The 14,550-nt window shown below is 37.3% G+C and overlaps 2 protein-coding genes across 2 annotated transcripts; both read left to right on the forward strand.

Annotated features, from left to right (window-relative positions):
- The first annotated feature begins 5,783 nt into the window (after nt 1-5,783).
- Nucleotides 5,784-8,668, forward strand: LOC128231107 (chitinase-3-like protein 2). The gene is made up of 7 exons (XM_052943527.1): nt 5,784-5,865; nt 6,009-6,445; nt 6,536-6,660; nt 7,219-7,342; nt 7,583-7,768; nt 8,003-8,122; nt 8,231-8,668. Exons 1-7 carry the CDS (start codon nt 5,784-5,786, stop codon nt 8,579-8,581), a joined length of 1,425 nt encoding a protein of 474 aa, XP_052799487.1. The 3' UTR covers nt 8,582-8,668.
- Nucleotides 8,669-8,761: 93 nt separating this feature from the next.
- Nucleotides 8,762-13,437, forward strand: LOC128231108 (acidic mammalian chitinase-like). The gene is made up of 8 exons (XM_052943528.1): nt 8,762-8,771; nt 9,112-9,548; nt 9,639-9,763; nt 12,074-12,197; nt 12,428-12,613; nt 12,756-12,875; nt 12,985-13,239; nt 13,384-13,437. The coding sequence occupies exons 1-8, from the start codon at nt 8,762-8,764 to the stop codon at nt 13,435-13,437; spliced, it is 1,311 nt and encodes a 436-aa protein (XP_052799488.1).
- The last annotated feature ends 1,113 nt before the right edge of the window (nt 13,438-14,550 follow it).

A 14,550-nucleotide genomic window follows, 5' to 3' on the forward strand; every position in this document is an offset into this window, starting at 1 on the left:
ACTGTTCCCACTGTTGTATTATAACTGATTTACGTACTATTGTTCCCACTGTTGTGTTATAACTGATTTACGTACTAATGTTCCCTCTATTTAACTGATTCTGGTATACGTACTGTTCCCACTGTTGTATTATAACTGATATACGTACTACTGTTCCCTCTGTTTAACTCATTCTGGTATACGTACTGTTCCCACTGTTGTATTATAACTGATTTACGTACTATTGTTCCCTCTGTTTCATTATAACTGATTGACGTACTACTGTTCCCCCTGTTTCATTATTACTGATTTACGTACTTCTTTCCCTCTGTTTCATTATAACGGATTTACGTACTATTGTTCCCTCTGTTTCATTATAACTGATTTACGTACTACTGTTCCCCCTGTTTCATTATTACTGATTTACGTACTATTGTTCCCTCTGTTTCATTATAACGGATTTACGTACTATTGTTCCCTCTCTTTCATTATAACGGATTTACGTACTATTGTTTCCTCTGTTTCATTATAACTGATATACGTACTACTGTTCCCTCTGTTTAACTGATTCTGGTATACGTACTGTTCCCACTGTTGTATTATAACTGATTTACGTACTATTGTTCCCTCTGTTTCATTATAACTGATTTACGTACTATTGTTCCCTATGTTTCATTATAACGGATTTACGTACTATTGTTCCCTCTGTTTCATTATAACTGATTTACGTACTATTGTTCCCCCTGTTTCATTATAACGGATTTACGTACTATTGTTCCCTCTGTTTCATTATAACTGATATACTTACTACTGTTCCCTCTGTACTGTTCCCACTGTTGTATTATAACTGATTTACGTACTACTGTTCCCCCTGTTTCATTATTACTGATTTACGTACTATTGTTCCCTCTGTAATATTATAACTGATTTACGTAGTTATGTTCACTCTGTCTCATTATAACTGATTTACGTACTACTGTTCCCCCTGTTTCATTATTACTGATTTACGTACTATTGTTCCCTATGTTTCATTATAACGGATTTACGTACTATTGTTCCCTCTGTTTCATTATAACTGATATACGTACTACTGTTCCCTCTGTTTAACTGATTCTGGTATACGTACTGTTCCCACTGTTGTATTATGACTGATTTACGTACTACTGTTCCCTCTGTTTCATTATAACGGATTTACGTACTATTGTTCCCTCTGTTTCATTATAACTGATATACGTACTACTGTTCCCTCTGTTTAACTGATTCTGGTATACGTACTGTTCCCACTGTTGTATTATGACTGATTTACGTACTACTGTTCCCTATGTTTCATTATAACTGATTTATGTACTACTGTTCCCACTGTTTAACTGATTCTGGTATACGTACTGTTCCCACTGTTGTATTATGACTGATTTACGTACTACTGTTCCCTATGTTTCATTATAACTGATATACGTACTACTGTTCCCTCTGTTTAACTGATTCTGGTATACGTACTGTTCCCACTGTTGTATTATGACTGATTTACGTACTACTGTTCCCTATGTTTCATTATAACTGATTTACGTACTATTGTTCCCACTGTTGTGTTATAACTGATTTACGTACTATTGTTCCCTCTATTTAACTGATTCTGGTATACGTACTGTTCCCACTGTTGTATTATAACTGATATACGTATTACTGTTCCCTCTGTTTAACTCATTCTGGTATACGTACTGTTCCCACTGTTGTATTATAACTGATTTACGTACTATTGTTCCCTCTGTTTCATTATAACTGATTTACGTACTATTGTTCCCCCTGTTTCATTATTACTGATTTACGTACTATTGTTCCCTCTGTTTCATTATAACGGATTTACGTACTATTGTTCCCTCTGTTTCATTATAACGGATTTACGTACTATTGTTCCCTCTGTTTCATTATAACTGATATACGTACTACTGTTCCCTCTGTTTAACTGATTCTGGTATACGTACTGTTCCCACTGTTGTATTATAACTGATTTACGTACTATTGTTCCCTCTGTTTCATTATAACTGATTTACGTACTACTGTCCCCCTGTTTCATTATAACTGATTTACGTACTATTGTTCCCTCTGTTTCATTTTAACGGATTTACGTACTATTGTTCCCTCTGTTTCATTATAACTGATTTACGTACTACTGTCCCCCCTGTTTCATTATTACTGATTTACGTACTATTGTTCCCTCTGTTTCATTATAACGGATTTACGTACTACTGTTCCCTCTGTTTCATTATAACTGACTTACGTACTACTGTTCCCACTGTTGTATTATAACTGATTTACGTACTATTGTTCCCACTGTTGTGTTATAACTGATTTACGTACTAATGTTCCCTCTGTTTAACTGATTCTGATATACGTACTGTTCTCACTGTTGTATTTTAACTGATTTACTTACTACTGTTCCCTCTATTTAACTGATTCTAGTATACGTACTCTTCCCACTGTTGTATTATAACTGATATACGTACTACTGTTCCCCCTATTTAACTCATTCTGGTATACGTACTGTTCCCACTGTTGTATTTTAACTGATCTACGTACTACTGTTCCCTCTGTTTAACTGATTCTGGTATACGTACTGTTCCCTCTGTTTCATTATAACTGATTTACGTACTACTGTTCCCTCTGTTTAACTGATTCTAGTATACGTACTGTTCCCACTGTTGTATCATAACTGATTTACGTACTACTGTACACTCTGTTTAACTGATTCTGGTATATGTAATGTTCCCACTGTTGTATTATAACTGGTTTACGTACTACTGTTCCCTCTGTTTAACTCATTCTGGTATACGTACTGTTCCCACTGTTGTATTATAACTGATTTACGTACTATTGTTCCCACTGTTGTGTTATAACTGATTTACGTACCATTGTTCCCTCTATTTAACTGATTCTGGTATACGTACTGTTCCCACTGTTGTATTTTAACTGATTTACGTACTACTGTTCCCTCTGTTTAACTCATTCTGGTATACGTACTGTTCCCACTGTTGTATTATAACTGATTTACGTACTACTGTTCCCTCTGTTTAACTGATTCTAGTATACGTACTGTTCCCACTGTTGTATTATAACTGATTTACGTACTAGTGTTCCCTCTGTTTAACTCATTCTGGTATACGTACTGTTCCCACTGTTGTATTATAACTGATTTACGTACTACTGTTCCCTCTGTTTAACTGATTCTGGTATACGTACTGTTCCCACTGTTGTATTATAACTGATTTACGTACTACTGTTCCCTCTGTTTAACTGATTCTGGTATACGTACTGTTCCCACTGTTGTATTATAACTGATTTACGTACTACTGTTCCTCCTGTTTAATTGATTCTGGTATACGTACTGTTCCCACTGTTGTATTATAACTGATTTACGTACTACTGTTCCCTCTGTTTAACTCATTCTGGTATACGTACTGTTCCCTCTGTTTCATTATAACTGATTTACGTACTACTGTTCCCACTGTTGTATTATAACTGATTTACGTACTATTGTTCCCACTGTTGTGTTATAACTGATTTACGTACTAATGTTCCCTCTATTTAACTGATTCTGGTATACGTACTGTTCCCACTGTTGTATTATAACTGATATACGTACTACTGTTCCCTCTGTTTAACTGATTCTGGTATACGTACTGTTCCCACTGTTGTATTATGACTGATTTACGTACTACTCTTCCCTATGTTTCATTATAACTGATTTACGTACTACTGTTCCCTCTGTTGTATTATAACTGATTTACGTGCTATTGTTCCCACTGTTGTATTATAACTGATTTATGTACTAATGTTCTCTCTATTTAACTGATTCTGATATACGTACTGTTCCCACTGTTGTATTTTAACTGATTTACGTACTACTGTTCCCTCTGTTTAACTGATTCTGATATACGTACTGTTCCCACTGTTGTATTATAACTGATTTACGTACTACTGTTCCCTCTGTTTAACTGATTCTGATATACGTAATGTTCCCACTGTTGTATCATAACTGATTTACGTACTACTGTTCCCTCTGTTTAACTGATTCTGATATACGTACTATTCTCACTGTTTCAGTGGAACTTTTGAACGTACGGAATGTTCCTTTTGTATCACTGGAACTTTTGAACGTACGGAATGTTCCCTTTGTTTCATTGAATCTGATGTACGCCCTGTTCTTTCTGTTTATGTCTGTATTTAGGCGTCTGACGTAAAGTCAGCGTGTTGATTAGTAATGTTTTTTACTGAAACGTATGGACTTTTAAGGATTCATGTTTAGTTATTTTATCCAATTCAAAATTTGCATACAATTAGATTAAACCCCATTGCTTGGATCGAACCAACAACCTATCGGGTTAGAGTCGGACACCTCTGCCACTCGACCACGCTCACTCTCACTGATTCGTTACCCGAATCCTGCGTAAATATTTTGAAAAGTTGCGTACCGAATAAGGCTATGTTGTTTTGTTCCTGCGTACCAGATATTATCTTCTTATCTTCTTACTACATAAAAATGAATACTGCGTACCAATGGTGGGGTCAACCTGTTGTATAGGTTATTATCTATAATGTTGATTTTGGATTTCACGTACGGGCCAAATAGTTTTAGTTGTTGATCAAGAATTAAATAATTGATTAATGACAAATGTATAACACTGTACATGTAAATATATAACTCCATCAATTTCAAAAAATTGTAGATTTGTTCTGTGACCATGTATACACATTTTTAAATGTGGCATAGTGGTTGTCCAAAGGGGGGGGGCAAGAAAAATCATATTTTACATCATCATCATCATCAGCAGCAGCAGCAGCAGCAGCAGCATCATCATCATCATCATCATCATCATCATCATAATCATAATGTGATCTGTGAAAAAGTGTCATACAAAGTTTATTCAATTTATACCTTCGATAGCCATCCACCAGCGTTTGAGCGAAACATGCAGTTTGTACAAACATTGTCTGATTATTATTTGGATTAAAACTTTGCACATTACTTGTCTATTGCTCATTAAAAAGGGGGTTTTCATAGCATATAGCAATACTATGTACTATTTAGGAATTATTTTGAAATTGAATTATTTAATTATTATACAGTCCGCAGGCTGGTCGCAGCCTCACAAGCGTATCGTGTGAAGAGGACCCCAAAAAAATCTTACTTCCATAACGTCCCGCGCGAAACGCCTAACGAATGCCTCTAATCTACCCAATGCGCATGCAAATGGAAAATTAGTTGTTCATTTCGTTACTAAATTGAAAATCGGTGGTTGAAATCTGTTAAATGGATATTTGGTTTTCTGGGTTTTTCTAAATGATTACATGTGAATCCGTCCATTGGTGGAGGCACGAGTGTGAACATTATACGGGGTTAAAGGCGTCCAAGGATTATGGTCAATCGCGTCAGTGTTGTTTGGATAAACACGACCGTATTCAAGCACGCATGCACGTTATAGAGTCTAGAGTGTTACCTTATCAGGATGTTGCGTAGGAAGTTACACTTTTACGAGATTACATCCTAGTTACGGCAAAATGTGCATTTTCCTCGTATATAATGATTGATATTGAATGTTATGAAGGTCTGTGTATTAAGCTAAGTATCAACCGCGTATACATTTAATCATAAGATTGTGGACATACAACACCACAATTTAACCTTTTCCCCCGAAAACAAGACAACCGCTGTTTTCTAACAAGTCATTCCGCTGTTTTAGAAAAGTCATTCCGCTGTGATAGATTCATTGAAGTTGGCGACAGTGACTGTTAGTGGAGCGAGAGCCATGGTCAGGAGTATATCATATATCATCGTCGGAATCCTGTGTAACTTGGGATGTGCATTTCTGCTACAAAATTGGAATGCAGGTATGGACAATACTACCATGAAACAATACCGTCTAATTTTATCAAAATAATGTTTATATCTCGGACTTCATTCGAACGCTTTCCAAACTTCTATACCTCTACACCAAATAAATCGATTATATGTTTTCGTCCTCTTATTTCAGGGAACAAACTTAAAAACTTCTGTTACTTCACAAACTGGTCTCCTTCCTTGGCCAACTTTGAGGCCCGTTTTGACGTTGAAAATATCAACGCTACATTATGCAGCCACCTGATTTACGCCTTTGCCAACATTGACGTGGTAGAGCTCAAAATCGTAAAATCCGAAATCGGGGACGATAACGGCTCTCTGACAAACAAGCAAGGTCGATATTTCGAGTTCAACAAACTTAAAATCCGCAATTCGGAGTTGGTAACGCTGTTGTCCATCAGCGGCACTAACGGCAAAGGATGGTTCCAGGTGGTTGCGAGCGAAACCAGCATGCAGACGTTCGCACAAAACGTGGCAATCTTCTTGAGGGACCGCGATTTCGACGGCATTGACCTTGACTGGGAGTACCCGTTAGAGCTCTACAGGAACAAGTTCACACAGCTGCTTCAGGTAGAAAAAACGTGTGTAATTTGATAAATTTATTTTTAGTATTCGGTGTTCACGATCACTATAGACTCAGCATGTGCGACGGCATTACAGGTGTTCCGACGACAGTTTGAGAACGAGGCGATGCAGACCAGCAAACCGAGGCTCCTTATCTCCATCGCTGTCGGCGTCAGCGAGTACACAATATCCAAGTCATACAACATCCCGCAAATCAGCAGGTTTGAAACCCTTTATCGTAACATGTTCACGGAATACGGCAACGGTGGATTATCGGATGTTCTGTATTGCTTTCCATTACACACCAAATATAGATAATTCATTATATACGGTATAGATAATACGAGTAATTCAAAATGAGCTCATATATAGGTGTGCCACCGAGTGCTTACTTGAAATAATCATCCCCCAAATAAAACAAAAACATACTGCTAAAACACAGTGGTAAGATATCCGGAAGCATCTCTGCGACTTCTTTCAGACTCAACACCACTGCCTTGGTAAACTGAACTGAAAATATAAAAATGCATGAGACAGGGTTCAGAATTGACGTATTCAACAAAAAATATATGTACAGACACGCAGAAAGAAAAAAATGACAATTTTGAAATGGATGTTTATTTTATCCCGTCGAATGACCAATTTAATACAAATGATCGACGTACAATTGTACACACTCGTGTATGTCTAATATTACCTTTATAATCCTATACCGCATATATAATAACATGCATTACTTGCAACGTATAAACTTGCTAATTGCTGAACACGTATTTCAGTTACGTGGACTTCATACAGGTGATGGCGTACGACTTCCACGGTCCATGGAGTCAGGTGACGAGCTTCTCATCCCCACTCTACTCGCGAGGATCCAACACCCGTTTCAACCAGCAATACAGCCAGGTCAGTTGTTCTTTATGTAGATATATAATGTGTGTTCAGTGAATGTTTATCCCATTGTCGTATAGCTCAACATTGACAGAAAATGCAAGTTTCTGCCAGGTGAGATAGTATGTTCTTGTAACGCAAACGGGCATACCGCGAATTACCGCAATGTCGAACGGAAGTAAAGTTCTTTACCCGCTTGGCACTCATCATTGACAATCGTACACAGAACGTTACCATGGCATGTTCCATTTATAGCAATGGGCGATAGATCGGTGGATATCTGGCGGGGCTCCACGTAACAAGCTCGTGCTGGGACTGACCGGGATCGCCACGACCTTCACCTTAGCCAATATAACGGACGCCGGGGTCGGGGCGGCAGTAGCGGGGCCGGGGAAGACCGGACCCTACCTGGGACACGAGGGGCACGCAACCTACTATAGGGTAACAGAACTTCAGCTGTTACAGATAAATAAAACAAATATACAAGTATTTCCCCAACTGCACATTCATGTATGTTAACATTGCTACATAAAATAAATTTTGTAGGAATTATTGACACACACACACACACACACACACACACACACACACACACACGACATTAAATCATTGTAAATTTGCGATAGCCCAATGATTTCGTTGTTCCACGCAGTCGTTTTTATAATGCTTTAATAGGTATGTGAGCTGATTCGGAATGGGGCCGTTTACCGTTTTGACGAGGAACAAAAGATGTCGTATGCCGTTCTGGAAGACCAGTGGGCTGGCTACCCCACGCCCAAGAGTATGAAGGAAAAGGTACAGCTATACGTTCAACTCATTTTGTGATGATAAAAACGCCCTGTTGTTAAGAGTTCCCAAACACTGGAGCTTCATTTGATATAATTTGTTCGTGTGGTTTTTCAGGTTCGGTTTGCGCACAGTCGGGGCCTGGCGGGGACCATGTTTTGGTCTCTTGAGGTGGACGACTTCAAGGGTACGTATTGCAATGCCGGCCAGTTCCCGCTCCTCACGGCCGTCTACGACACTATTCAGGAAATGGCGCCCTATGCCGCCTCCGGTCAGTTGACAGTACGAACCACGGAAAGACCTCAAATCACTACTGTTGACATTGGACTGCAACACAAGACAAACAAAAACGGTATTCATTTCTACGATATGGTAGACTCTGCCCAGATATCCAGCCTTAATTTTCTTTTACTTATTTCTTGTATGTGTGTGTACAACATATTCAGTTACGGACGTCATTTTCGATGAAACAGGATCAACACAAACTTTTAACCATGCGTTGCATCCGATTATGTAGACTATCAGACCTCGTCTGGGAAAAAAGAAATCAGAAAGGACCCGTCGTTTTTGACACAGCTATATGTGCTATGTTCTCACATTTACCCAGGGAGCAATTGATTAATTGTGAATTGTTAATTTTGGCTTGGAATGAGCCGATGTTTGCGTAAATATCTACAAACCAGTGATATAAGACTGCTGACAAAAGATCATATCGCAGATGTTTATATTTCCGTTCGTTAATGTTTTATGGCTAAAAGCGTTGCTAACGGTTTAAGAAAAATGCATCAACCATATTTAATTTTTTACTAAAATATGAAAATCTGCGATTTGATATTTTGTCATGAGTCTTATATCACTTGTGTCCATAAATTTCACATAAATTGACTCGTTTCAAGACAATAAAATAAATAAAATCAAAACTTTCAATCTGTGAGAGTGCAGCTTTAAGGAAGGTTTAAAACAGAAACTTAGTAATATACATTTATTTTACATTTTAGGGAACCAAATAAAAAGTTTCTGTTACTTCACAAACTGGTCTCCTACCTTGGCTAACTTTGAGGCCCGTTTTGACGTTGAAAATATCAATGCTACATTATGCAGCCACCTGATTTACGCCTTTGCCAACATGGACGTGGTAGATCTCAAACTCGTAAAATCCGAAATCGGGGACGATAACGGCTCTCTGATAAACAAGCAAGGTCGATATTTCGAGTTCAACAAACTTAAAATCCGCAATTCGGAGTTAGTGACTCTGTTGTCCATCGGCGGTGCTAACGGCAAAGGATGGTTCCAGGTGGTTGCAAGCGAAACCAGCATGCAGACGTTCGCAAAAAACGTGGCAATCTTCTTGAGGGACCGCGATTTCGACGGCATTGACCTCGACTGGGAGTACCCGTTAGAGCTCTACAGGAACAAGTTCACACAATTGCTCCAGGTAGAAAAAACGTGTGTAATTTGATAAATTTATTTTTAGTATTCGGTGTTCACGATCGCTATAGACTCAGCATGTGCGACGTCATTGCAGGTGTTCCGACGACAGTTTGAGATCGAGGCGATGCAGACCAGCAAACCGAGGCTCCTTATCTCCATCGCTGTCGGCGTCAGCGAGGACACAATATCCAAGTCATACAACATCCCGCAAATCAGCAGGTTTGAAACCCTTTGTCGTAACGTGTTCCAAGCAACTAATATTGTATTTAATAAACAATCAGGGTTTATGGAAAACCATTCCTGTATTACCTCATTGGCTAGTTTAATAGATGCGTGGATTAGAGATGTAGCATCACCAAACTCATTGGAACTGTTTTTCTTGATCTCAGGAAAGCATTTGATTTAGTGGATCATGAAATCCTTTTGCACAAATTGAAACTGTACCATTTTTCGAATAACGCATTGGCGTTCTTTTCGTCATACTTCAGTAGCAGAAAACAGTTAGTAAAAGTAGGAGATACACAATCTGAATTACTCACGGTTACTTCTGGTGTACCTCAAGGGTACATATTGGTTCCTTTATTATTTATATTATATATCAATGATATTGCTACATGCATTGATAAGATGAATATAGATCTCTTTGCAGATGACTCTACATTGAATGAGGCGGGAACTAGTCTCTTAGAAATTGAACATAAGCTTCAAATTAATCTAAATTGCATAGAAAAATGGTGCAAGGTAAATAGTATGTTATTGCATCTAATTAAATCAAAATACATGGTCATTGGAACATCATTTTAAACGAAACAAACATCCGACTTGCATCTGTTAATAAACGGAACTTCGTTAGAAAATGTTAATGCTAAAAAACTACTTGGTATTTACATTGATAATAATCAATGGCATTCACAGACAGAATTCGTCTGTAAAAAAGTAAACTCAAACATTTCACTATTAAAAAAGTTATCTATTATCTGACTGATGAGATGGAATATATGTTATATAACTCATATATACTTCCGTTATTTGATTACTGTTGTCATATTTGGGGCAAAGGCAATGGTTCAAATGTAAATAAAATAAACGCTCTACAAAGGAGAGTGGCAAGAATAATATTAAAAACTAAAAAGACCAAAGCGATCTTCATCTTGTGGACTGTTGCACGAGTTAAAATGGTTAACTATAACAGATAGATGTAACTATCATACTGCCGTTCTTGTATATAAAACCATACATGATATGGTACCAACAAACATGTCAGATCTTTTAACATTTTCAAATGATGAATACTATACTCTAAGATCAGTTTCAAAAAGGACCATATTTGCAATATGTTGCCTAGAACAATTTATCTCAATGATTCCTTTTCATAGAACAGTATGCACGTATGGAATGAAATACATACAGGAGTAAGAAATGTCCATAAATTGGCAACGTTCAAGTTTAAGTATAAAATTTTCCTTTTGAATAAACATTTAAACTTTCTAGTACAGACTTAAACTCCGACTGAATATATTTAAACACTTTTCTTAAACGTTATATTCATTATTATATTTCTCACTTATTGTAAAATAAATTGGGTCTTTGTCGGTAAGCGCTTGAAATTCGGGTGTTTACCACGGTTTATTATTCATTACTGCTTCATATGACGATTTATTTTTATCCTTTTTGCTATTTGAATGATAGTATACATGTTTGAATTACATGCATAATATTATTATGTTTAACATAATTACATAATTAACATGTTTAATTATGCATTAATGCTTTATGTTATGTTATGTTATGTTATGTTATGTTATGATTTGTTGTTTATCATATTTGATGATATTTTAATAGTATGTTACATGTGTATGAACTGTGTAAAGATGTCATTATGTTTTGTTTCAGAAGGCCATGTTGAAAATATGATGTTTGATAGTTGACACTGTAATTATGTCATAATGTGTTACCTTCTTAAAAGAAATATGTTATTATTATTATTGATATTATTATTATAAATACTGCAACGGTGGATTATCGGATGTTGCTTATGTTTTGTATTTCACTCCATTACATACCAAACATAGATAATTCATTATATACGGTATAGATAATACGAGTATTCAAAATGAGCTCATATATAGGTGTGCTACCGAGGGGATACTTGAAATAATCATCCCCCAAATAGAAAAAAAAATGCTAAAACACAGTGGTAAGATATCCGGAAGCACCGCTGCGCCTTATCTGAGACTCAACACCACTGCCTTGGTAAACTGAGCTGAAAATATAAAAATGCATGAGACAGGGTTCAGAAATGACGTATTCAACAAGACATCTACAGACACCCAGAAAGAAAAAAAATGACGATTTTAAAATGGATGTTTATTTTATCCCGTCAATTGACCAATTTAATACAAATGAGGACGTACAATTGTACACACTCGTGTATGTCTAATATTACCTTTATAATCCTATACCGCATATATAATAACATGCATATACTTGCAACGTATATACTTGCTAATTGCTAAACACGTATTTCAGCTACGTGGACTACATACAGGTGATGGCGTACGACTTCCACGGTCCATGGAGTGAGGTGACCAGCTTCTCATCCCCACTCTACTCGCGAGGATCTAACATTCGTTTCAACCAGCAATACAGCCAGGTCAGTTGTTCTTTATGTAGATATATAATGTGTGTTCAGTGAATGTTTATCCCATTGTCGTATAGCTCAACATTACCAGAAAATGCAAGTTTCTGCCAGGTGAAATAGTATGTGTTTGTAACGCAAACGGGCATGCCGCAATGTCGAACGGAAGTAAAGTTCTTTACCCGCTTGGCACTCATCATTGACAATCGTACACAGAACTTTACCATGGCATGTTCCATTTATAGCAATGGGCGATAGATCGGTGGATATCTGGCGGGGCTCCACGTAACAAGCTCGTGCTGGGACTGACTGGGATCGCCACAACCTTCACCTTAGCCAATATAACGGACGCCGGGGTCGGAGCCGCAGTAGCGGGGGCGGGAAAGACCGGACCCTACCTGGGACACGAGGGGCACACAACCTACTATAGGGTAACAAAACTTCACCTGTTACAGATAAATAAAAACATACAAATAATTAACCGACTGCACATTCATGTCTGATACGTTTTGTAGAAATTGTTTACACACAAGACATTCAAATACTGTCGTTGTTATTATAATGCTTTAATAGGTTTGTGAGCTGATTCGGAATGGGGCCGTTTACCGTTTTGACGAGGAACAAAAGATGTCGTATGTCGTTCTGGAAGACCAATGGGCTGGCTACCCCACGCCCAAGAGTATGAAGGAAAAGGTACAGCTATACGTTCAAACTCATTTTGTGATGGTAAAAACGCCCTGTCGTTAAGAATTCCCAAACACTGGAGCTTCATTTGATATAATTTGTTCGCGTGGTTTTTCAGGTTCGGTTTGCGTACAGTCGGGGCCTGGCGGGGACCATGTTTTGGTCTCTTGAGGTGGACGACTTCAAGGGTACGTATTGCAATGCCGGCCAGTTCCCGCTCCTCACGGCCGTCTACGACACTATTCAGGAAATGGCGCCCTATGCCGCCTCTGGTCAGTTGACAGTACGAACCACGGAAAGACCTCAAATCACTACTGTTGACATTGGACTGCAACACAAGACAAACAAAAACGGTATTCATTTCTACGATATGGTAGACTCTGCCCAGATATCCAGCCTTAATGTTCTATTACTTATTTCTTGTATGTGTGTGCACAACATATTCAGTTACGGTTGTCATTTTCGATGAAACAGGATCAACACAATTTTTTAACATGTGTTACATTCGATTATGTAGACTATCAGACCTCGTCTGGGAAAAAAGAAACATGAAACGACCCGCTGTTCTTGACACAGCTATATGTACTATGTTCTCACATTTACCCAAGAGGCAATTGATTAATTGTGATTTAATTATAATTGTATATCAATTACCTAACAGATGACAAAATGTCTTGTTTGTCGCTATCATCATTTTTCTTCAAACCCACGAAAAGTAGTTTAATTAAGATCGGTGACGTTTTGAACTATTAATGTAGCCACCATTATCTATTGCATAAATGGACGCGCATTCGCGCCAACTGATAATCGAAACAGGTTTTTGTCGAAATCGCGACTTATTAACTCAAAATTTCGACTAACTAACTCGAAACTTCGAGGCGTCTATATGACGATAATTGCCACTGTGGTATTTTTAGGACAGACTGAAAAGGAACGGAAAAATACATACTTAAATAAATTGACGTGATAGGGGGGCGTTACTTGGAGCGCAACTTAATACGCTCATTTGTTTTCCAACATAACTACTACATCTCTAATTTCTCATACATGGATATGATTTTCCGTAAACAAAAAATTATGTCACACATTGTTCAGTTATTCAATAGTGAATAATATTAAATAAGTTTTAACTGAGTTTTGATAAACTATTGTCGAAATTGCGACAGAATATCAAATCTTAAATTGAAAAGTATAATGCCACATCAATGTTATACACAATAATACTGATTATTAATTACAAAAAAAAGAAACAAAAACAACATACACATTCGAATATTAAAGCAATATGGCACATATTTGTTTAACAAAAAATTGTATTTTAAATCACCAAACTATAACAGATTAATCATAAACTTAAATGATTATCACATTCATAAAAGAAGGAAACAATATTTACGTTAAAAAGATCACATATACTCAAACTAAATGACATATACAATCACAAAAACACATTTAATCCTATAAAATGTAAGCACATCATTAATCACATAACGTAGTATATTCCTTAGCCGATTTGTCGTTTCTCATGCATGTGTAGCCCACATGCAGTTTTCACCGCATTCCCACCAACACGGCAAACAAATGACACCACTGAAACAGACAATGACATTCGTTAATTTAGCACCATTTGGCTTACTTCACAAAATATATTACACACTTTGTAGTTTGCTAGAAAAAACATCAT

Source organism: Mya arenaria, chromosome 4 (assembly GCF_026914265.1).
Source record: "Mya arenaria isolate MELC-2E11 chromosome 4, ASM2691426v1".
Classification (NCBI taxonomy): domain Eukaryota; kingdom Metazoa; phylum Mollusca; class Bivalvia; order Myida; family Myidae; genus Mya; species Mya arenaria.

Coding starts and splice junctions, on each gene's coding strand:
- LOC128231107 (XM_052943527.1), top strand. CDS start 5,784: ATGGTCAGGAGTATATCATATATCATCGTCGGAATCCTGTGTAACTTG. Junction 5,866..6,008: donor GCTACAAAATTGGAATGCAG/GTATGGACAATA, acceptor CTCTTATTTCAG/GGAACAAACTTAAAAACTTC. Junction 6,661..7,218: donor AACATCCCGCAAATCAGCAG/GTTTGAAACCCT, acceptor CACGTATTTCAG/TTACGTGGACTTCATACAGG.
- LOC128231108 (XM_052943528.1), top strand. Junction 9,764..12,073: donor AACATCCCGCAAATCAGCAG/GTTTGAAACCCT, acceptor CACGTATTTCAG/CTACGTGGACTACATACAGG. Junction 12,198..12,427: donor TCAACCAGCAATACAGCCAG/GTCAGTTGTTCT, acceptor TTCCATTTATAG/CAATGGGCGATAGATCGGTG.